This window comes from Triticum aestivum, chromosome 5A (assembly GCF_018294505.1).
Source record: "Triticum aestivum cultivar Chinese Spring chromosome 5A, IWGSC CS RefSeq v2.1, whole genome shotgun sequence".
NCBI classification, from domain to species: Eukaryota; Viridiplantae; Streptophyta; class Magnoliopsida; order Poales; family Poaceae; genus Triticum; species Triticum aestivum.
In genome coordinates, this window is record NC_057806.1 from 664,760,941 (window position 1) to 664,785,935 (window position 24,995).

At 43.7% G+C, this 24,995-nt stretch overlaps 2 protein-coding genes and 1 non-coding gene across 3 annotated transcripts; 2 read left to right on the forward strand and 1 right to left on the reverse strand.

The window, feature by feature from the left end:
- Nucleotides 1–10,888: 10,888 nt before the first annotated feature.
- LOC123105782 (probable E3 ubiquitin-protein ligase ATL44) lies at nt 10,889–12,239 on the reverse strand. The gene has a single exon (XM_044527923.1). It carries the CDS (start codon nt 11,831–11,833, stop codon nt 11,204–11,206), a length of 630 nt encoding a protein of 209 aa, XP_044383858.1. The 5' UTR covers nt 11,834–12,239; the 3' UTR covers nt 10,889–11,203.
- Nucleotides 12,240–21,360: 9,121 nt separating this feature from the next.
- Nucleotides 21,361–23,671, forward strand: LOC123108287 (histone H3.3-like). Its single transcript, XM_044530109.1, has 7 exons — nt 21,361–21,518; nt 21,956–21,974; nt 22,290–22,370; nt 22,559–22,635; nt 22,727–22,832; nt 22,924–23,024; nt 23,593–23,671. The coding sequence occupies exons 1-7, from the start codon at nt 21,361–21,363 to the stop codon at nt 23,669–23,671; spliced, it is 621 nt and encodes a 206-aa protein (XP_044386044.1).
- LOC123109156 (small nucleolar RNA SNORD24) lies at nt 23,593–23,675 on the forward strand. Its single transcript, XR_006452449.1, has one exon. It is a non-coding gene; the product is annotated as a small nucleolar RNA SNORD24 (small nucleolar RNA).
- The last annotated feature ends 1,320 nt before the right edge of the window (nt 23,676–24,995 follow it).

The following is a 24,995-nucleotide window of genomic DNA, read 5'->3' on the forward strand; positions in this document are numbered from 1 at the left end:
CCAACATTCACATACAACGGGTGTAAGACAGATTTACACATGCAAACACTTAGGTTGACTTGACGAGCCTAGCATGTGTACAGACATGGCCTCGGAACACAGAAGACCGAAAGGTCGAGCATGAGTCGTATGGTAGATACGATCAACATGAAGATGTTCACTGATGTTGACTAGTCCGTCTCACGTGATGATCGGACACGGCCTAGTCGACTCGGATCATGTAATCACTTAGATGACTGGAGGGATGTCTATCTGAGTGGGATTTCATAAGATGAACTTAATTATCCTGAACATAGTCAAAAGGTCTTCGCAAATTATGTCGTAGCTCGCGCTTCAGTTCTACTGTTTAGTTATGTTCCTAGAGAAAATTTAGTTGAAAGTTGATAGTAGCAATTATGCGGACTAGGTCCGTAAACTGAGGATTGTCCTCATTGCTTCATAGAAGGCTTATGTCCTTAATGCACCGCTCGGTGTGCTGAACCTCGAACGTTGTCTGTGGATGTTGCGAACATCTGACATACACATTTTTGATAACTACATGATAGTTCAGTTAAACAGTTTAGAGTTGAGGCACCGAAGACGCTTTGGAACGTTGCGAAACATATGAGATGTTTCGAGGGCTGAAATTGGGATTTCAGGCTCGTGCCCACGTCAAGAGGTATAAGACCTCCGACGATTTTTCTTAGCCTGCAAACTAAGGGAGAAAAGCTCAATTGTTGAGCTTGTGCTCAGACTGTCTGAGTACACCAATCGCTTGAATCAAGTGGGAGTTGATCTTCCAGATGAGATAGTGATGTTTCTCCAAAGTCATTGCCACCAAGCTGCTAGAGCTTCGTGATGAACTATAACATATCAGGGATAGATATGATGATCCTTGAAATATTCGTGATGTTTGACACCGCGAAAGTAGAAATCAAGAAGGAGCATCAATTGTTGATGGTTGGTGAAACCACTAGTTTCAAGAAGGCCAAGGGCAAGAAGGGATACTTCATGAAACGGCAATTCAGCTGCTGCTCTAGTGAAGAAACCCAAGGTTGAACCCAAACCCGAGACTAAGTGCTTCTGTAATAAGGGGAACAGCCACTGGAGCAGAATTACCCTAGATACTTCGTAGATGAGAAGGCTGGCAAGGTCGATAGAAGTATATTGGATATACATTGTGTTGATGTGTACTTTACTAGTACTCCTAGTAGCACCAGGGTATTAGATACCGGTTCGGTTGCTAAGTGTTAGTAACTCGAAATAAAAGCTACGGAATAAATGGAGACTAGCTAAAGGTGAGCTGACGATATGTGTTGGAAGTGTTTCCAATGTTGATATGATCAAGCATCATACGCTCCCTCTACCATCGAGATTGGTATTAAAACCTAAATAATTGTTATTTGGTGTTTGCGTTGAGCATAGACATGATTGGATTACGTCTATCGCAATATGGTTATTCATTTAAGGAGAATAATGGTTACTCTGTTTATTTGAATAAAACCTTCAATGGTCTTACACCTAAAATGAATGGTTCATTGAATCTCGATCGTAGTGATACACATGTTCATGCCAAAAGATATAAGATAGTAATGATAGTACCACCTACTTGTGGCACTGCCACTTAAGTCATATCGGTATAAAACGCATCAAGAAGCTCCATGTTGATGGATCTTTGGGCTCACTCATCTTGAAAAGTTTGAGACATGCGAACGATGTCTATTGGTGTATATGCATGAAGAAACTCCATGCAAATGGACCGTTTGGACTCACTTGATTTTGAATCACTTGAGACATGCAAATCATACCACATGGGCAAGATGACTGAAAGCCTCGTTTTCAGTAAAATGGAACTAGAAAGCAACTTGTTGGAAGTAATACATTTTGATGTGTGTAGTCCAATGAGTGCTGAGGCATGTAGTGGATATCGTTATGTTCTTACTTCACAGATGATTTGAGTAGATGTTGAGTACATTTACTTGATGAATCACGAGTCTGAATTATTGAAAGGTTCAAGTAATTTCAGGGTGAAGTTGAAAGATCGTCGTGACAAGAGGATAAAATATCTATGATATGATCATAGAGATGAATATCTGAATTACGAGTTTGGCACAGAATTAAGACATTGTGGAAATTGTTTCACAACTAATACAGCCTGGAACAACATAGTGTGATGGTGTGTCCGAACATCATAAATGCACCCTATTGGATATGATGCATACCATGATGTCTCTTATCGAATTACCACGATAGTTTATGGGTTAGGCATTAAAGACAACCACATTCACTTTAAAAGGGCACCACGTAATTCCGATGAGATGACAGCGTATGAACTATGGTTTAGAGAAACCTAAGCTGTCATTTCTTAGAAGTTTGGGGCTGCGACGCTTATGTGGAAAAGTTTCAGGCTGATAAGCTTGAACCCAAAGCGGATAAATGCATCTTCATAGGACACCCAAAACAGTTGGGTATACCTCCTATCTCAGATTCGAAAGCAATAAGGGATTGTTTCTAGAATCGGGTCCTTTCTCGAGGAAAAGTTTCTCTCGAAAGAATTGAGTGGGAGGATGGTGGAGACTTGATGAGGTTATTGAACCGTCTCTTCAACTAGTGTGTGGCAGGGCACAGGAGTTGTTCCTGTGGCACCTACACCAATTGAAGTGGAAGCTTATGATAGTGATCATGAAACTTCAGATCAAGTCACTACCAAACCTCATGGGATGACAAGGATGCGTACTACTTCAGAGTGGTACGTAATCATGTCTTGGAAGTCATGTTGCTAGACAACAATGAACCTACGAGCCATGGAGAAGCGATGGTGGGCCCGGATTCCGATAAATGGCTCGAGGCCATATAATCCGAGAGGGGATCCATGTATGAAAACAAAGTGTAGACTTTGGAAGAACTACTTGATGGTAAGGCTGTTAGGTACATATGGATTTTAAAAGGAAGACGGACAATGATGGTAAGTATCACCATTAAGAAAGCTCGACTTGTCGTTAAGATGTTTTCCGACAAGTTCAAGGAGTTGACTACGATGAGACTTTCTCACTCGTAGCGATGCTAAGAGTCTGTTGGAATTATATTAGCGATTACTGCATTATTTATGAAATCTTGCAGATAGGATGTCAAAACATTGTTTCCTCGACGTTTTTTGAGGAAAGGTTGTATGTGATACAAACCGGAAGGTTTTGTCAATCCTGAAAGATGCTAATAAGTATGCAAAGCTCCAGCAATCCTTCTAGGGACTGGAGTAAGCATCTCGGAGTTGGAATGTATGCTTTGATGAGATGATCAAAGATTTTGGGTGTATACAAAGTTTATGAGAAACTTGTATTTCCAAAGAAGTGAGTGGGAGCACTATAGAATTTCTGATAAATATATGTTGTTGACATATTGTTGATCAGAAATGACGTAGAATTTCTGGAAAGCATATAGGGTTATTTGGAAAGTGTTTTTCAATGGAAAGCCTGGATTAAGCTACTTGAACATTGAGCATCAAGATCTATAAGGATAGATCAAAACGCTTAATGGTACTTTCAAATGAGCACATACCTTGACATGATCTTGAAGGTGTTCAAGATGGACCAGTCACAGTAGGAGTTCTTGCCTGAGTTGTAAGGTATGATGTTAAGACTTAAAGCTCGACCACGGCAAAAGAAAGAGGAAGGACGAAGGTCGTCCCCTATGCTTTTATCATAGGCTCTCTACAGTATGCTATGCTGTGTACCGCACCTGAAGTGTGCCTTGCCATGAGTCAGTCAAGGGGTACAAGAGTGATCCAAGAATGAATCACAAGACAGCAGTCAAAGTTATCCTTAGTAACTAGTGGACTAAGGAATTTTCTCGATTATGGAGGTGGTAAAAGAGTTTGTCGTAAAGGGTTACACCGATGCAAACTTTGACACTAATCCAGATTATTCTGAGTAGTAAACTGGATTCGTATAGTAGAACAGTTGTTTGGAATAGCTCCAAATGTAGCGTAGTAGTTGCATCTACAAGATGGCATAGAAATTTGCGAAGTACATACGGATCTGAATGTTGCAGACCCGTTGACTAAAACCTCTCTCACAAGCAAAACATGATCAAACCCAGAACTCATTGAGTATTAATCACATGATGATGTGAACTAGTTTAGTGACACTAGTAAACTCTTTGGATGTTGGTCACATGGCGATGTGACCTGTGAGTGTTAATCACATGACGATGTGAACTAGATTATTGACTCTAGTGCAAGTGGGAGACTGTTGGAAATATCCCCTAGAGGCAATAATAAATTGATTATTATTATATTTCCTTGTTTATGATAATCGTTTATTATCCATGCTATAATTGTATTGATAGGAAACTCAGATACATGTGTGGATACATAGACAACACCATGTCCCTAGTAAGCCTCTAGTTGACTAGCTCGTTGATCAATAGATGGTTACGGTTTCCTGACCATGGACATTGGATGTCATTGATAACGGGATCACATCATTAGGAGAATGATGTGATGGACAAAGACCCAATCCTAAGCCTAGCACAAAGATCATGTAGTTCGTATGCTAAAGCTTTTCTAATGTCAAGTATCATTTCCTTAGACCATGAGATTGTGCAACTCCCGGATACCGTAGGAGTGCTTTGGGTGTGCCAAACGTCACAACGTAACTGGGTGGCTATAAAGGTACACTACGGGTATCTCCGAAAGTGTCTGTTGGGTTGGCACGAATCGAGACTGGGATTTGTCACTCCGTGTAAACGGAGAGGTATCTCTGGGCCCACTCGGTAGGACATCATCATAATGTGCACAATGTGATCAAGGAGTTGATCACGGGATGATGTGTTACGGAACGAGTAAAAGAGACTTGCCGGTAACGAGATTGAACAAGGTATCAGGATACCGACGATCGAATCTCGGGCAAGTATCGTACCGATAGACAAAGGGAATTGTATACGGGATTGATTAAGTCCTTGACATCGTGGTTCATCCGATGAGATCATCGTGGAACATGTGGGAGCCAACATGGGTATCCAGATCCCGCTGTTGGTTATTGACCGGAGAGTCATCTCGGTCATGTCTGCATGTCTCCCGAACCCGTAGGGTCTACACACTTAAGGTTCGGTGATGCTAGGGTTATAGAGATATTAGTATGCGGTAACCCGAAAGTTGTTCGGAGTCCCGGATGAGATCCCGGATGTCACGAGGAGTTTCGGAATGGTCCGGAGGTAAAGATTTATATATAGGAAGTGCTATTTCGGCCATCGGGACAAGTTTCGGGGTCACCGATGTTGTACCGGGACCACTGGAAGGGTCCCGGGGGTCCACCGGGTGGGGCCACCTGCCCCGGGGGGGCACATGGGCTGTAGGGGGTGCGCCTTCGCCTATATGGGCCAAGGGCATCAGCCCCAAGAGGCCCATGCGCCAAGAGAAGAGGGAAAGGGAGAGTCCTAAAGGGGGAAGGCACCTCCGAGGTGCCTTGGGGAGGATGGACTCCTCCCCCCCCCCTTGGCCGCACCCTTCCTTGGAGGAAGGGGCAAGGCTGCGCCCTCCCCCTCTCCCTTGGCCCTATATATAGTGGGGGGAAGGGAGGGCAACCATACCCAAGCCCTGGCGCCTCCCTCTCCCTCCCATGACACATCTCCCTCCTCCCGCAGCGCTTGGCGAAGCCCTGTTGGAATCCCGCTACTTCCACCACCACGCCATCGTGTTGTTGGATCTCCATCAACCTCTCCTTCCTCCTTGCTGGATCAAGAAGGAGGAGACGTCGCTGCTCTGTACGTGTGTTGAACGCGGAGGTGCCGTCCGTTCGGCGCTAGGATCATCGGTGATTTGGATCACGACGAGTACGACTCCATCAACCCCGTTCTCTTGAACGCTTCCGCGTGCGATCTACAAGGGTATGTAGATCCACTCCTCCCTCGTTGCTAGATGACTCCATAGATTGATGACACGTAGGAAATTTTTTGAATTATTTCTACGTTCCCCAACAATAGATGGTACTCATGTCACTACCGGAGTGTCGAGGTCACAGTCTGTAGCATACAAGGGTAGAAAGCACTACACAAGCCAGAATGTGCTTATTGCTGTTAACTTCAATCTGAAATTCACATATGTGTTGGCCGGCTAAGAAGGATCAGCACATGATGAAGAAAATATACCCTAGAGGCAATAATAAAGTTGTTATTTTATATTTCCTTATATCATGATAAATATTTATTATTCATGCTAGAAATGCATTAACCGAAAACTTGATACATGTGTGGATACATAGACAAAACACCATGTCCCTTGTAAGCCTCTACTAGACTAGCTCGTTAATGAAAGATGGTTAAGTTTCCTAACCATGGACATGTGTTGTCATTTGATGAACATGTTCACATCATTAGGAGAACGATATGATGGACAAGACCCATCCGTTAGCTAAGCATATTGATCGTTCAGTTTTATTGTCATTGCTTTCTTCATGTCATACACGTATTCCTTTGACTACGAGACTATGCAACTCCCGGATACCAGAGGAATACCTTGTGTGCTATCAAACGTCACAACGTAACTGGGTGATTATAAAGATGCTCTACAGGTATCTCCGAAGGTGTTTGTTGAGTTGGCATAGATCGAGATTAGGATTTGTCACTCCGAGTATCGGAGAGGTATCTCTGGGCCCTCTCGGTAATACACATCATAAGAAGCCTTGCAAGCAATGTGACTAATGAGTTAGTTGCAGGATGATGTATTACAGAAAAAGTAAAATACTTGCCAGTAACGAGATTGAACTAGGTATGAAGATAGCGACGATCGAATCTCGGGCAAGTAACATACCGATGACAAAGGGAACAACGTATGTTGTCATTACGGTTCAACCAATAAAGATCTTCATAGAATATGTAGGAACCACTATGAGCATCTAGGTTCCGCTATTGGTTATTGACTGGAGAGGTGTCTCGGTCATGTCTACATAGTTCTCGAACTCGTAGGGTCCACACGCTTAACGTTTGATGACGATTTTGTATTATATGAGTTGTGTGATTTGGTGACCGAATGTTGTTCGGAGTCCCGGATGAGATCACGGACATGAAGAGGAGTCTCGAAATGGCCGAGAGGTAAAGATTTATATATAGTACGATAGTATTCGGACACCGGAAGTGTTCCGGAGAGTATCGGGTATATATCGGGTCACCGGAAGGGGTTCCGGGCACCCCAGCAAAGATATGGGCCTTATGGGCCAAGAGACGGACAGACCAGCCCACAAGAGGCTGGTGCACCCCCATATAGGCCGAAATAGGAGGATAAGGAAAGAGGGGAAGGAAGAAGGAAAGGGGAGGATTCCGCCTTCCCCTTCCTTCCCTTCCCCTCTCTCTTTCCTTTCCCCTCCGGTTAATAAGGAAGGGGAGAATTGGAGGAGGCCCCCCAAGTAGGATTCCTCCTACTTGGGGCGCCCCCTTGGCTGCTCCCTCTCTCTCCCATCTATATATATGATGGGGGAGGCGCCTAGAACACACATCAACTTCTGTTAGTCGTGTGTGGTGCCTCCCTTCACATATTACATCCTCGGTCATATTCTCGTGGTGCTTGTAAGTGCATCTAGTGCCCCTTAGTGATTTTGGTGTATTGAAGACTTATAGGTTAAGGGACTAATGTGTTTTTGAGTGTACACAGGTCTATAAGTCTATGAGGAGTTTGATATTTATAGAGAAAGTTGACCCCTAAAATGAGGTTCTTCGACTGAAGACTTTGGATTTCTGAAGACTTTGAAAGTGAAGAAATTGGTGCAATCCTGAAGACTTGGTATTCATTCGAGGAACATGAAGCATGAAGACTTTTGTTTTCGTAGTTTCATTTTCTCTTTCTTGAGTCGTAGGAAACACCATACTGTTAAAGGGGGTCGAAAAAATACTAAGGAAAATTTTCCATGTGATGCTCAACTCAAAATCCTACACATACCAATCCCTTTGAGTGAAGTCATTAAAAATCTCACACAGTTCAGTCATATTCTTCAGTGACAGAGACGAAGTTCTTCTGGTCTCTGAGGAATTTGTTCTGGCTGAGGAGTTAGGAATTCGCCAGTGCGGATTGCCTACACAGTGAGGAACATGATAGCCCTGAGGATTTTGCTTCTCAAAATTCCGACCGTTGTTGTGCTATGCGCCAGCTGTCCCAAAATATCTACCCACCTAACGGTCATATCATTGAAGGGCATTTATGTATTATCATGTCGGGCTGCTCCCTAGGCTATAAATAGCCGCCCCCTACAACCACTAGCTGGTTGGCTGCTCCGAGAGAAACTGACACTTGTCATTTGAGAGAATCCCATCCTCTGAGGACTTTGAGCGAAAATTATCAAGTGAGGAAAACCCAAACCCAAACACCTACAAACCCAAAGTGATTGAGCATCACTGAAGAGATTGATCCTGCGTGGATCCGACGCTTATTACCTTTGAAGATTGTGCTTCTTCCAGAAGGTTAGGCGTCAAGGTCTACAGCATCCAAGAGGAATTGTGGATCGCCGAGTGACCAAGCTTGTGAAGGTTCGGAAGTCACCTGAAGACTTACCACGAGTGATTGGGCGAGGTTTGTATGACCTTAACTCAAGGAGAATACGATGAGGACTGTGTGTCCTCAAGTTTAAATACCTAGCCGCTCCAACCAGATGTACAACTGAGACAGCAGTTGGAATTGGTCTACCAATTCATTGTCTTCACCAAGATCACTGGTTATATTTCCTCAACTCTTTCATTTACTCATAACTGTGTTGAGTGCTTGTTCGTATCTGTGTTTGAAGACTTTAACTAAAGACTTTCTCAATTTCCTCAGTTCAATTTCTTCAGTCTGTTTGTCTTCATCCTGTGTTATCCTGTGTTTACGCTTTCTGTACTCTGTGCTTGCCTTCATTTCATCATGATGACTATGCTTGTGTTCTGTTATGTTTACTTTTGAGTACTTATTCCGCTGCTAGTAGTTTTTCGCTAAGGAATTTCCTCACCTGCAAATTCCTTAGTGAAGAATTCATAAAAATCGCCTATTCACCCTCCTCTAGTCGATATAACGCACTTCAGTGTTTAGGCGAAACTCTGCGTGGATCACATCATCATCACCACGCCGTCGTGCTGACGGAACTCATCTACTTCCTCGACACTTTGCTGGATTAAGAGTTCGAGGAACGTCATCGAGCTGATCGTGTGCAGAACTTAGAGGTGACGTATGTTCGGTGCTTGATCGGTCGAAACGAGAAGAAGTTCGACTACATCAACCGCGTTGTCAAACGCTTTCGCTTTCGGTCTACGAGGGTACGTAGACACACACTCCCCCTCTCGTTGTTATGCATCTCCTAGATAGATCTTCCATGAGCGTAGGAATTTTTTTAAAATTGCATGCTACGTTTCCCAACACATGATGCTAACATTCTCAGTGACAACATTCATCCTGATGGCATCAACATCCCCAATGGCAAGTTCTACCTAGGAGATGCTGACTATGCATGTCGACCAGGTGTTCTTCCACCCTCCAGGAAAATCAGGTACCATCTGAACGAGTTCGCTGGTAGGAACTATCCTAGGACTCCACATGAGCTGTTTAATCTCAAACACTCCAGCCTAGACTTACTGTTGAGAGGGCATTTGGAGCTCTAAAGAATAGGTAGAAGATCCTAGATCAGAAGTCATTCGACACTTTCCCCACTCAGGTTAACCTTGTGTTGCTTGTTGCATTCTGCATAATGGAGTTCTGATGAACTGGTGCCTAAGTAGGAAGATGTGACGCATGATGATGTTGTCAGCTCCGGCCATGGTATGGAAGCATTTGAGAACGAAGCCTGAAAAAACAAAAGGATGGAGTGGGCACATACAATGTGGGATAACAGAGGATGGATCTCAACTTAGTTAGCATCGATGAACTTTCCCCTATTCAACCATATGGATCTTAATAATTTGTACTGACATTTGATAGTAGCTAAGATAAACTGTCATTTGTTTTCTAGCTAGGACTGAAACTATATTCAGATCGTGTATGGTAAGGTCACCACTGGTGAGAAGTGGTGAGAACACCTTATGCAGTTTAGCATGTGATATGTACACCTACTGCAACGCAGCCAACCAAACAGCGGGTCAATATTAGTTCTCTCGCAACCAGCCAAGATGCGGGCAACCAAACTATGCGCAAGATGCGGGCAACCAAACCATGTGCGTATGCTGGTTTTTGGGCTGTTTTAGCTCAACCAGACCCATCAAAGAAACACATGCAATGCAGGCAAAATCAGTACAGACAACCAAACACGCCTAAGTACTCCATCCCTCCATATTAAAATATCCGACATATTTTTACACTATCTTAGGGTCAAAAAAATATAAGGCTTTTTTTTTACACTAAGACGTCTTATATTTTGATACAGAGAGGGAGTATGAACCAACAAAAAGCCTTTTTCATCTCTAAAAAGAACACTAAATGGTGGCAATAATTCTGATAACATGAAAAAAGAGCTCTTGAGAAAATAATCCGTAGCAATGTAACCCATGCATCAAGCTATTAGGAGATAAGAAACATACAATTCTTGATCTCCTGACCAAATTAGTTGGAATTATCCCCATGTACCGCGAGTGTGGTATGAGAGGCATCACATTGTCCCCTGAAATCCTAAATCACACTTTTACTGATCTAAATGCTCTTATATTTCTTTACAGAGAAAGTACTACTATATCATCAGAGGTTAAGTAGCCACACACAATTGAACTATTAGCAGCACTGCCCGGCTGGAAGAAAACTATATAAGCCTGATCACTAATCCTTCTGTGAGCTTTTCTGATAACTTTGCCAGGAAAAACGGTTGATATGGGCAGAAAACTAGAAATACAGCAAATTCATAGATATGCTAGGCACACGCATGCAAACCACATTGGGACCAAATCGAGGCCACGATATTGTTTTCACTTTTAGTTTCAGATATTTGAAGTGAATTTCAGTGATTTCGGTTTGCATTTCGGTCAAAACGAATTCGACCAAATTTTTTGAAAGAGCAAAAAACGTCTTGTGTTGTACTGAAATTGCTGAAATGTCAACTGAAATTCAAGGGATTTCAGAGTGAAAACCTACTTCATGATCGAGTCCATGAAAACAGGCAGTCACGTCAAAGAGAATGTACAGACATCGATGCCAAACTCACATTCACTGATTCACAATGCACAGACACATTATGCATCCATGCCATTGCCATGTCCGGACCGGGCGGGACTCACTTGCTAGAGCGTGTCACGGCATGAAACGAGCGGCACCGTTGTCGCCGGCGGTCGCCGAGGCGGAGGAGGAGGACGCCTCCTCCATGGCTTCGCACTTGCGGCACCGCTTGGGCTCGGGCGGCGTCTTGCGGGGCGGCGCGTCGGCGACGACGACGACGACGACGCGGCGGCAGGACGGGCAGGAGGAGTGCGCGCGGAGCCAGGCGTCGACGCAGGCGACGTGGAACGCGTGGCCGCACTGCGGCAGCACGCGGATCTCCTCCTTCTCCGCGAACTCCGACAGGCAGATGGCGCACTCCGAGAGGATCCCCTCCTGCGCCGCGGCGGCCGGGCCCCCGCGCGCCGCGACGGCCGCCGCCACGGCGTCCTCGTACGCCAGCTTGGGCAGCGCCATGAGCGCCCTCTTCTTGAGCCCCTTGCTCGCGCCGGGGCCGGAGGAGGAGGCGGCGGATCTGGCGCCGCCGGCGTCGCGGCGGGAGCGCGCGCAGCCGGTGACGGCGGCGAGGCCGACGACGCAGAGGAGCGCGCAGAGCAGCGCGGCGAGGATGACGACGACGTCGGAGTCGGGGCCGAGGGCGTCGGGCGGCTCGGCGGCCTGGAACTGGCCCGGGTAGGTTTGCAGCAGGCGGCGCGCCGACGCCATTGGTCCGTTCTTGGCCGGATCGCCGGATCGGGATGGCAGCGGCGGGCAGGGAGGGGGAGGGGAAGGGGCTGGAGTTTCAGCGCAGCAGTACTCCTACTAGTAATGGCACGCGTATTAATGCGGGCTCGAGAGCGACAGCCGAGAGCGCTCCCATGGTCACTCACTCACTCCGTGTGCTGCGCTGTGTGTCTGCAGCGTGCTCCACGGTCGGTCACCAGTGACGCGAGCGAGATATAAGCCGGGGGATGAGAATCCGGGGCTCGTCACTTGGCTAGCTTTGCCATTTGATTCTTTTGGCCGTGGTCATTACGAACATGCGTGTACCGGCGGGCGGCGGCGGCGGTGGGTGGGCGGCTAGACGCAGCGCGGTGCAATCCGTGGCTCGGAGGTGAGTGGCCCGCGATGCAGGCGTAGGTGGGTGGTGGGGGCTGCCTTGCGGTCACGTCACCTTCTCATTTCCCATCCATGGAGCCGTGTCCCCTCTCTCGCAGGGTCTAGAAACGAAACGAGCGTCCGCAATGAGCACGCCACCGGTGGATGGATGGGCCGTCTATCTGCTCTTCTTTCTTTTTTTTTTTTTGAGGGTTATCTGCTCTTCTTTCTAGTGCCGTGATGAACGCATAAGACTTTGGTTGCCCATTTTGCATCACCCATCAGCTCCACAATTTAGTCACTCAAACGCCCTCCCAAACCTTCAATGAAAAACGGTTTTTAATCAAACTTCTACTAAAACTTAACCCCCCCCCCTTTTTTTAAACACAAATTCATTTGTTTAGGCCATCAGAGTTAGACCTTCACTGCTTAACTACTTCAAAAAAAGGATGGTTTGGGCACATAGTTCACCAGTTCCTCGCCGGAACAACTGATCCAAACAAGATGATAGAAACAATTTCAACACAAACAAGACTTTTTCGATTGCTGCTACAAGTGCAACCAACACTTTCTTCATCTTTTTTACGTTCATTGCCAATACTTTTGCCCTTCTCTGTTGAGTTCTCTGGCCTGCACACTTGTTTCTTCTATATGCCTCCTCATGAAGAAACTTAGACATTGCACCCTTCGTAATCTCACCTCTAGCAATTAGTGCGCCAACATCCAGTAGACCTTTCTGAATCAATAGGTTAATGTATTATTCTTCTCAGTACCAAAAGTTGCAACCTTCTTGTACAATCTTAACCAACATTGACCTCACGTTTGCTTGAAACCGAAGAACACTCGCAAAATATTGCACTTGTTTTATCCCTTTCACACTTGTAGATGACCTAGTCCGTATGTTTGTCCGTCGTACCGACCTGAAGCAGTACCAGCCACCAGCAATCGCCACATTTTATGAGTGGCAGAGGTGAGCCGAGTTGCTGCGCGATGGCTTAGTCAGTCCGAGCAGCAAATGAGGATCTGTCAACACTTGAGGGAGCGCCGGATGCGCACATCGACGGGAGGACATCCCGCAAGGAGCTCCGAAGGTGGTGCAGGGCACTCGGGGTCGCAACGCAGTCCCATTCTCGATGAAATGCGGCTTTGCCTTCATGGTGGCCCTCCTCGTCGACGAGCACGGTGTGGCGGCGGGGCCTAGATGCGTCGATTCAAAAGACGTGGGGGCAAGCAAATCGAAATGGGGCGGCGAGGGTGGGGGCATGGGGTGTTGGTGGGCGCCAAAGGCAATGCTCTCGGCAAAGGCGTGGAGGCGGATGAGCGGGCGAAAAGGCATCCATGCAAGGGCATAGTTTTTTTTGCTGAGAACTCCTTTCTACCGCCCCAAAAATGGGAGTTGGGGGAGGGTTCTTCTTAAATTCCTGGCAGATAAACATCTAGAAAGTTCAACTAGATGTGGCTTAGGGCATCTCCAATGCCAACCCTCAAAACGCCCGCATTCGTCTGCGTCGTGCTATCCGGACGTGTTGTGGCATAGAACGAGCGGTCCGGACATTATTCTTCCGTAAACCGGAGACAAGCGTGGGGAGGCTTTCCGGGCGCCCGAACCGCTGCCATGCCCGCGTCTGACCGCCCTATCCTACACAAACCCCCTCCCTCGCACGCATGTGCTTCCCGCCGAAACGGTCAGCACCGCTCCAGAGCGTCAGTGTCGCATTCATGCCCGGCCAGAGCAGACGCGTCCTCTACTAGCGCCGACATCGAAGCGATGCTACTTATGACAGGCGTTGGGATTTCTCAGAAGAGTAAGGGTGATGTAGTATATTAGTAGATAGTATTTCCCTTAGTTAAAAAGCAAGGTTTATCGAACCAGTAGAAGACTCGCATGTGCTTCCCGCCGAAACGGTCAGCACCGCTCCAGAGCGTCAGTGTCGCATTCATGCCCGGTCAGAGCAGATGCGTCCTCTACCGGCGCCGACATTGAAGCGATGCTACTTATGACAGGCGTTGGGATTTCCCGGAAGAGTAAGGGTGGTGTAGTATATTAGTAGATAGTATTTCCCTTAGTTAAAAAGCAAGGATTATCGAACCAGTAGAAGACTCGCAATCAAAGGTTAGTACCTGCACACACACACACACACACACACACACACACACACACACACACACACACAACAACAACAACAACAACAACAACAACAACAACAACAACAACAATAACAACACCAAGAAATTTAGGGTTTTAGTTAATATGAAGTGAATGGACCCGGGGGCCGTAGCGTTCACTAGTGGCATCTCTCTCATGAGTATAATAACGATAGATGAACAAATTACTGTTGAGCAATTGATAAAATTACGCATAGTTATGATGTTGTTCATGGCATGATTAATATATAGGCGTTACGTCCGAGAAAAGTAGACCGTTAATCTTACAAAATCTACTAGTATTATTTCACCCCTCGACCACTATTTTTCATGTATCTTAAGGTATTAAATACGTAATAAACAGAATAATGCTTGGAGCATGACATAATGTAGATAAAGCAGAATCAATCAGTATGATTAAACCCCCATCGTTTTACCCGTAGTGGCAATAATACAACACGTGCCTTGCTACTCCTCCTGTCATAGAGTAAGGTCACCGCAAGGTTGAACCTATTACCAAGTACCTCTCTCACTGAAAAAAAATCAATCTAATTGGCCAAAAAAAGATAGATAGATCGAAGAGAAATACAAGTCTATAAAATCACAGATAATACATCTCAGAAAAGACTTAGTTACTTTCAATGAATAATCTGATCATAAACCCACAATTTATCAGATCTCAACAAACACACTGCAAGATTACATCGAATGGATATCTGAAAAGATCATTGTATTGAAGAGAGAGAGAGAGCGCCATCTAGCTACTGATATGGACCCGTAGGTCCCGTGGGAACTACTCACACATCATGGGATCGCGGGAGAGCAGAGGTTTGTGGCGGCGATAAAATTGTTTCGGCTCTCGCTCTGGATGTTTTTCAGTTTTAGGGAATTTAATCATTTATAGCGCTGGAATTAGGTCAGGAGGACCTCTGAGGGGCCCACAAGCTCAGGTAGCGCCCCCCGGACCGCTCTGTGTGACCTTGTGGCCCACTCATAGACCTTCTTGCCTCCCCCCGAAGTTTCTAGGGTCTCTTCTGATCCAGAAAAATCACCATAAAGTTTTATCGTATTTGGACTTTATTTAGTATGTTTTTTCTATGAAACAAAGAAATAGGCAAAAGGCATGAACTGACACTCGTCACTTAGTGAAGAGGTTAGTTCCCCAAAACAATATAAAATGACACAGAAAGCATACAAGATTGATAATGTGATAGCATGAAACAATAAAAAAAATATGTTGGAGACGTTACCCGCCGGTGATAGAGCGCCACCCGCATCGCTTCTCGGTGCATGCGACTACTCCACGTTCAAACGATATCGCAGTCGTCCATCCGTTCATCCGTCCGCCGCTAACATTAATGTCAGACGGTTGCCGGGAAGCCTCCTCCCACTACAAGAAATATGTCAACTTATGACCTTTTGTCAGTGACCCTCGAAGAATTGGTCATAAATTTATGACCATTTTAGACCAATTGGTCAAAAGCTGTTCAGGGGGCTCCAAACCCTAAACCATTGCGACCATTTTGGACAGAAAGGTCGTAATTTCCTTACACGAAATGGTCACAAAGCAAATAGTGCTAGTCCGCAGCCTTATTTCCAGTTGTTAATGACCAATATAGATGGTCATAGCCTTGTAGATTATGGTGGGTTGTGATGACTAGGCGCCATCTCATCAGTTTTGCCTATGTGTCATGTTCATGTGGCAGTTTTTGCCCTAGGTTGTGAAGCAACCTATATTTCTATCATTCCTAAAATTCCCAAAAAAATCTCATAAATTCTTTGGGGCATATCTTCATCAAATATGTAAAAATCCTTCCTTGCCTAGTTCAAAACTAATTCAACAATATTCATTTTCCTATTATGTTCACAACAACACTTTATGAAGGAAGTGCTATTTATCTATTCTTGATTGTCCTCGAAATTTTTGGGCACTCTTTCCTATCCAAATCATTACCGCATGACAAAATTCAGCTCCATTTGCCTAGCAAATCTTCCTCGGCAAATTTCCAAAGTTTTTGTCCACCTAGAAGCATTGTGAAGGAAGTACCTTTTTTATATCTCTAAATGACATGAAATTTATACAGTTCCTTCATATGCCCAAATTATCACCCTCCTCCAAATTGCAGCTCAGTCAAATCATCTATGTGAGCCCAGGTTCAATTTATATTTTATGGCCAAATTGGCACGTTGCAAAGCAAGTGTTATATAGACCCCTCCTATTACCCTCAAACTTTTTGGGCACTCTTCCATACCCAAATCATTGCCACATGATAATATTCAGCTCAATTTTCCTAGTAAATCTTTCTCAGGAAATTTCCAAAGTTTCTACCTCGAGAGAAGCTTTGTGAAGTAAGTACTATCTAGGCTTACCCAAATGATCTGAACATTTACCAGCGCATGACCATACCTATGTAACTTACCTACACCAATTTTTAGCTCATTTCATTCATCCAATCTCTCTCACTAGTTTTCCCAAGTTTTTGTCCATAGAAGAGCATTGTGAAGGAAGTACTACTTTGGCATGTCAAAATGATATAAATTTTCTACAATGCTTTCCTATGCCCAAATAACCATCCTCCACCAAATTTCAGCTCAATCCATTCATTATTTTGAGCCCAGCTTCAACATTCATATTTTTGTCCAGTGTGGTACTTTGCAAAGCAAGTACCACCTAGGATCCTCCTTTTGAGCTGAAAATTTGTGAATAAATTCTCCTTAGTAGATGATCATCCTCGGCCAAAACTTACGCCCATTGGCCATGTGCATTTCCTGTACCGCTAATCAAACACTTGGCTGCTTATTCATGTTTGAGCATCGATCGGTCTCCTCGTGAGAATCTTATGTTGTGATTTTCTTCCTAGCACCTACCTGGGGAGTGCCCAACCCACTAGACATGCCTAGGCCGCCCAGAACACATGGCAATGCCACGGCCACGCGGTGACCACGCGGCGGGCATGCGAGTTTACGCGCTCTAGAGTTGGGGGCCTCGGCCACCGCCCAAACCTCGACGTATCGCCACCAAACCATGTATTTATGATTAAATAGGTACTTATGTAACTATAAATGATTTTTGGAAAAAATAAATAGCAAACTATGAGGCAGCTGCAGTTCAAATTTGACCCGCTTCCTCCTGAATCGGCGGGAATTTGTCTTTTTCACCAGAGGTGGATCAAAAATTTTGACACCCAACCATTTTGTCAATTGTGCATTAAATATGGCCTAGTATTTTATAAAATTGATTAGGTCAAATTTTGCAACAAATATATGGTAGGTCCTTCACAAAAAAACACATTTCAGGCACTCGGAAAATGGAAAATGGTTTTTTCGTCCAAAAAAATGAAAACTTCCTTAGGCAACATTGTTTTCCATTTTAATATGCACCCTTGTGCACAATATGAGATCATTTGAACAAACTATGCCATGAATGTGGCCATAAGATTGATCATTTGGCTTGAAAGCCATGAATCTTCACACTTGATAGCTCATTTCTGAGAACACTTTTTAAAATAATTACCGTATTACAAGTTTACTATTTTTCCTGGAAACTTGGTCACATATAATGACACAAATGCGAAGGTTTTCCATTTTTTTGATTTTTTTTGAATTTTTTATGCCCGTTTCAAAATGCGGTCAAAACAGCGGGCTTGACCGTTCCTAGCTAGTGGTTGAATCTTGGAATTGTTTTGGTGTTTCTCTGATTAAATAGATACTTATGTATTTAGAAATGATTTTTGGAAAAAATAAATAGCAAACTATGAGGCAGCTGCAGTTCAAATTTGACCCGTTTCCAACTGAATCAGCGGGAATTTGTCTTTTTCACCAGAGGTGGATCAAAACTTTTGACACCCAACCATTTTGTCAATTGTGCATTAAATATGTCCTAGTATTTTATAAAAATGATTTGGTACAATTTTGCAACAAATATATGGTAGGTCCTTCACAAAAAAACCTCATTTCAGGCACTCGAAAAATGGAAAATGAATTTTCCGTGCAAAGAAAATAAAAACTCCCTTTGGCAACATTGTTTGGAATTCCAAGATGCACCCTTGTGCACAATATGAGATCATTTGAACAAACTATGCCATGAATGTGGCCATAAGATTGATCGTTTGGGTTGAAATACATGAATCTTCAGACATGATAGCTCATTTCTGAGAACACTTTTTTAAAATAATTACTGTATTACAATTTTATTATTTTTCCTGGAAACTTATTCACATATAATGACACAAATGCGAAGGTTTTCCAATTTTTTGATTTTTTTTGAATTTTTTATGCCCGTTTCAAAATGCGGTCAAAACGGCGGGCTTGACTGTTCCTAGCTAGTGGTTGAATCTTGGAATTTTTTTCGTGTTTCTCTGATTAAATAGATACTTATGTACCTAGAAATGATTTTTGGAAAAAATAAATAGCAAACTATGAGGCAGCTGTAGTTCAAATTTGACCCGCTCCCAGCTGAATCGGCGGGAATTTGTCTTTTTCACCAGAGGTGGATCAAAACTTTTGACACTCAACCATTTTGTCAATTGTGCATTAAATATGTCCTAGTATTTTATAAAAATGATTTGGTATAATTTTTCAACAAATATATGGTAGGTCCTTCACAAAAAAACCTCATTTCGGGCACTCGAAAAATGGAAAATGAATTTTCCGTGCAAAGAAAATGAAAACTCCCTTTGGCAACATTGTTTGGAATTCCAAGATGCACCCTTGTGCAGAATATGAGATCATTTGAACAAACTATGCCATGAATGTGGCCATATGATTGATCGTTTGGGTTGAAATACATGAATCTTCACACATGATAGCTCATTTCTGAGAACACTTTTTTAAAATAATTACCGTATTACAAGTTTATTATTTTTACTGGAAACCTGGTCACATATAATGACACAATGCGAAGGTTTTCCAATTTTGTGATTTTTTTTGAATTTTTTATGCCCGTTTCAAAATGCGGTCAAAACGGCGGGCTTGACCGTTCCTAGCTAGTGGTTGAATCTTGGAATTTTTTTGGTGTTTCTCTGATTAAATAGATACTTATGTACCTAAAAATAATTTTTGGAAAAAATAAAGAGCAAACTATGAGGCAGCTACAGTTCAAATTTGACCCGTTTCCAACTAAATCGACGGCAATTTGTCTTTTTCACTAGAGGTGGATCAAAAAAATTTCACCCAACCATTTGGTCAATTGTGCATTATATATGTCCTAGTATTTTATAAAATTGATTTGGTTCATTTTTGCAACAATTATTTGGTAGGTCCTTCACAAAAAACCTCCTTTTGGGCACTCGAAAAATGGAAAATGAATTTTCCGTGCAAAGAAAATGAAAACTTCCTTAGGAAACATTGTTTGGAATTCCAATATGCACCCTTGTGCACAATATGAGATCATTTAAACAAACTATGCCATGAATGTGGCCATAAGATTGATCATTTGGCTTGAAAGCCATGAATCTTCACGCATGATAGCTTATTTCTGAGAACACTTTTTTAAAATAATTACCATATTACAAGTTTATTATTTTTCCTGGAAACTTGGTCACATATAATGACACAATGTGAAGGTTTTCCAATTTTTTGATTTTTTTTGAATTTTTTATGCCCGTTTCAAAATGCGGTCAAAACGGCGGGCTTGGCCGTTCCTAGCTAGTGGTTGAATCTTGGAATTGTTTTGGTGTTTCTCCGATTAAATAGATACTTATGTACGTACAAATGATTTTTGGAAAAAAATAAATAGCAAACTATGAGGCAGCTGCAGTTCAAATTTGACCCGCTTCCAACTGAATCGGCGGGAATTTGTCTTTTTCACGAGAGGTGGATCAAAACTTTTGACACCCAACCATTTGGTCAATTGTGCATTAAATATGGCCTAGTATTTTAGAAAATTGATTTGGTATAATTTTGCAACAAATATATAGTATGTCCTTCACAAAAAAACTCATTTTGGACACATTAAAAATGGAAAATGATTTAAAAAAAACTAATTTCACCTAACTCTTTCAAAAGATATTTGTCTTATTTCAATTTGTCATTATTCTTGAAAACTAAGGTCAAATTTGATGAAACATGAGAAGATATTTTATTTTTATTTTTATTTTTCAGATCATAAAATAGCCAATATGATTTAGCACCTTACTTTTAGTCGATTACGACCAATTTAGATGGTCAAAAAATGTAGTACTGGTATACTACGTTCTGATTGGTCCAGGAGCATCTCACGCGGATTGTGCCTAATCACCGTCGGATGCTCCTGAATCCAACGGCCCGCCTGTCTCACCCACGTTGCCCAACCCATAACCCGCACTCCCTCCCACGCACCCAACCACACCCAACCCCTCGTGCCCACTCGCCTCTCTCTCTCTCTCTCTCTCTCTCTCGAACCCTAGCGCTCCACTCCTCCCTGGCCGCCGCCACCTCCGGCGCCCTCTGTCCGGCGAGATCCATATGGATCGATCCCCTCCAATCCGCACCACCTCCAGCGCCCTCTGTCCGGCGAGATTCATATGGATCGATCCCCTCCAACCCTCCAACCCACGACTCCTCCTCCTCTCCTCCTCTCTGGATCTCTGGATTGACCCAACCGCTTCTCCCCCAATCCCGGCCTCCTCCATGCCGAGCCGAGAGACACTCCCCACTTCCAGCCGAAACCCTAGCCTGAGACCCCTTCCTCCTTGATGGCCAACCCCTCCATGGCGGCCGGCGGCAGGGTGCCCTTGACGGAGGGGGTCCATGCCGTCGGAGCCCAGATCCGCAACCACATCCGCGTGGCGCCCGTCGACCGTGTGGCTGCGGCCCTAGCGACGCGATGGTAGTGTCGGCCCTGGCAGCGTTGGAGGCGGCGAGCCAGTCCCTGAGAAACCACGAGATCCTCGGCGCCGTGGGCACCACCACGGCGGCGCTAAGCACCACCGATGCCGATGGGGTCCAACGAGGCGGACAAGCCGCTGCGGCGGATCGGTGCATCGTTCGAGCAGCTCGCGGCCGTCGCCAAACCACAGCAGCAGCCCGCGATGGCGGCGGGGGACTTCTCGCGTGCCTGCTTCAACGTCTCCGTCCTCTTTGGCTGCCTCGGCATCGCCTTCAAATTTTCCTTGATGGACTATGTCGCCAAGGCAAGCAGCCGCTCCTCAGCCCCCCTCTCCTCCCCTGCTACCTGCTCTGCTGTTCGGTATGCTACTTCATTGTGCTTGTACTGTATGTGGTAAAATTTCTGGTGATTCCTTCCCGGGACATTGATTTAGTTGTGTGAAGCTGAGAGGTTTGGGATGAAATGACCATTGCTTTTTCAATCAGTAAATTCTTCAGTGTTCTTGGCTTCTTAGTACATGCACATTGAGTACATGCACATTCACATTTATTGTATCTGAATTGTATCAACTTGCCAGTTAGCTAATTACTAAAATCATGTGCACATAACTATGTGAAGTTGATGTTCAACCATTACATGTGATAACTAGGAAGCATATTTTTATCAGTGGACTGCTATTTCTTTTCTTGCTTCTGTTTGCAAAATTAGGTGATCATGGTAGCCTTGTTTTCTTTAGTGTTAAAAAAAGTACTAGCCTGCAGTTTTTTAGTGTGTCATCTTTATATGTGTCTTTCGAGTGAACAAACTATGCTAAAGGTAGATCAGGACTTTCATCTGAAGTGGAATTCTATCTTGGGTCTGATCTTTTGAATGAAAAGTTTTAGTTAGAAATACACTGCTTTCTATCTGAAGGGGTGTATAGCTGTGTTGTATGACATTGTTAGTTTTTGATGTACAAAAATTTGGTAGGTATTCTAGGCTGATGATTGTTGGGACTCTATAGTTATTGAATGGATTTGCTAGCAACAAGGTGCCAGGCACAATTTACTGGTTATGAGGCTATAGTTGTGTTATTGTGATATTCAATTTATAGAATTGACTATGTTCTGTTTTTGCTTCAGGTAAACCAAGGTTTTGCTCATGGCTTGTACTAAGCAGACTGCTCGTAAGTCCACTGGAGGAAAGGCTCCTAGGAAGCAGCTAGCCACCAAGGTTTGTGACTGCAATATTGATAGTTTACCTATGCCATGTCTTTATTTATGGTTTAGGTAAATTGAACTGGGTATAATTTGAACCTCAACCTTCATTGCCATCTTATGACCAGATATCCTACTGATGTATATGGACTATCATGGTATTATTGTTAATTTGACCATGTGCTCTACTTTGCTTTTTGACAGGCTACCCGTAAGTCTGCTCCCACAACTGGAGGAGTGAAGAAGCCTCACCGTTACCGCCCTGGAACTGTTGCTCTTCGGTGTGTAAAATCTTCCAACCTATTCTAGCATGTGTTATAGTTTTGTTTTGAAGTATTCTCAAATGAGTAAATTTTGTGCTTGACTTTGCAGTGAGATCCGCAAGTACCAGAAGAGCACGGAGCTGCTCATCAGGAAGCTTCCATTCCAGAGGCTTGTTAGGGAGATTGCCCAGGACTTCAAGATGATCAATCAACTTGTGCACTACATTGTGATGCTCCTGTTGTGTCAACTCTTATAGTATGATGAATCAAGTAAACTAAAAGCACCATCTTGTTCTGTCTGTGCAGACTGACCTCCGCTTCCAGAGCCATGCGGTGCTGGCCCTTCAGGAGGCTGCAGAGGCCTACCTGGTGGGTCTCTTCGAGGATCCGTGGCGAGAGGGCTTAAGGTGCTTGCTTTGCCTGTGGGAATGTCTCTGGCGGGCATCTGTGTCTGCTTTTGCTGCTGTTTTTAGTGATTGTTTGGAACTGCTAGCTCTAATTTAACTTACTTCTCGTTCCCCTATTTCTGCTGTCAGTATTCCCATGGAAATTTAGGTAACTATAGTAATACTGTACAAGAAACATCATTGCATTACAAGTTGGGTTTGAATCTACTTGTGAGCAACTGGGTGCGCCCATTCTAGAAATATGATATGTAGATTTGCTTCACAGAACTGATGATGATGCACGTATTTGGAACAGTCCAGTCCATTCTCACAACCAATTAAGTCCAGAGCTCACACCTCTCTGTTGATGATGCACGTACATTCCAGTTAAAGAATAACACAGGATTAATTAATTCTTGGGCTCTTCTAGCCGTGCTTCTTACTCTAGGTTCCAAGTAGAGATTCCTATATACGTATACTTGCTTTGCTGCCGATTCCTGACTCTGTCTGTCTGTTTTGGAACTGTAAAATGCAGTGATGCCAAATATCGCCTCTGATTCAACTGATTAATTTTCTGCGTGCCAAACAGAGCCTGTGATGTTATCAAAATATTTGCTACTCTTAATGGGGTTATCCCACTTGATGATCTTAACCACCAAGATCTCTGAGGCTCTTATTTCTAGTCTAATGTTATCATTATAGTACATCCGCTGTTTGCATGATAGATACATATATGTGACATCAATTTGTCGTTGGATATTGCTGGAAACTAGCTATGTCACATCAATTTCTTGGTTGTCTAGTTTGTTATGTCACATCAATTATATGCTTTTTCTGAGATTGTGTTTTAGCTACTGCCACTTTGAGCTGTTGTAGATTTTAGTTATCAATTACAACAAAGCATTCTTACATTCCAGACTTGATCTTACTACTAAATAGCACCCCCTGTTGTTGTTGTTATTCATCCTATCCTTGCTGTTCTGTTTTCTTGTTGGCAGATATTTTGAGTAAATTCAAGACGAAAGATGTTCAAAGAAGCTCCAAGACATTCTTATATAGCAAGTTATGTAATAATAGATGGGTTATCTGGGAATTTAATGTATCTTCTCTTTGTTTGTGAATGAAATAGTAATTATGTATGTGATTTAATGTATCTTCTCTTTGTGAATTTCATGTATGTTTTAGAATTATGATTCCTGTTTCATATGAAATAGTAATTATGTATGTGATTTGAAAATGTGTGCAATGAAAACATGACTCATGTGACCCACTTATCAAAATAATTTGGGCACATTTGAAATTTCTGACATGTGGGACCAGTGTATGATATTATGATATTTGGGACAAATGTAAAACAGTGGAAAATAAAATAGCAAAAAGTAAAAGATCATATGTTGTAAAAGGCCACATCTAGAAATAAAAAGGCCAAATTGTTGGGCCAGACCCATGTAGCTAGAGAAAATTAATAGAGAAAATATACAGTAAAAAGGCCGAATTGTTGGGCTAGGCCCATGTAGAAAACCGAATTGGACCGGGCTGAATCTTGTGCCACATCAGCTTGCCACGCTGGATGCCTACGTGGCCTGGGAAGGTTGCTAGTGACCAAAACGCCACAGTAGACGTATTTTGGTCATAAACGTCTTCGACCATTCCATAAGAAAGGTCGCTAATGTCAGTTTATGACGGCCAGCTTTTGACCTTATGTTTTTGGTCACAAAAAGGTCACAAATGAAAATTTGTGACCATTCAGTGACCAATAGTGGTGGTCACAAGTTGACATATTTCTTGTAGTGTCCGCGCCACCCGTCTGTCCCTCTGCCGCCCACCATTGCTATTCGCCCGCTATAAAAATTGCAGCCCCAACCATAGCCGCATTCATCCTCCTCCGACCCCTTTCTCTTCCGCACCTTTCCCATCTCACGCGCCAAAGCTCTCTGGGACAGACTGACGTGGAGTAGAAGAAGGAGATGGTCGTCATTGCTGCCGGCTGGC

Bases quoted from the DNA above. Each gene is read 5' to 3' on its own strand.
- LOC123105782 (XM_044527923.1), bottom strand. From the start codon at position 11,833: ATGGCGTCGGCGCGCCGCCTGCTGCAAACCTACCCGGGCCAGTTCCAG.
- LOC123108287 (XM_044530109.1), top strand. From the start codon at position 21,361: ATGGCGGCGGGGGACTTCTCGCGTGCCTGCTTCAACGTCTCCGTCCTC. The intron at 22,371-22,558 runs GTTTGTGACTGC...GCTTTTTGACAG, and splicing joins GGAAGCAGCTAGCCACCAAG to GCTACCCGTAAGTCTGCTCC. The intron at 22,833-22,923 runs GTGCACTACATT...CTGTCTGTGCAG, and splicing joins TCAAGATGATCAATCAACTT to ACTGACCTCCGCTTCCAGAG.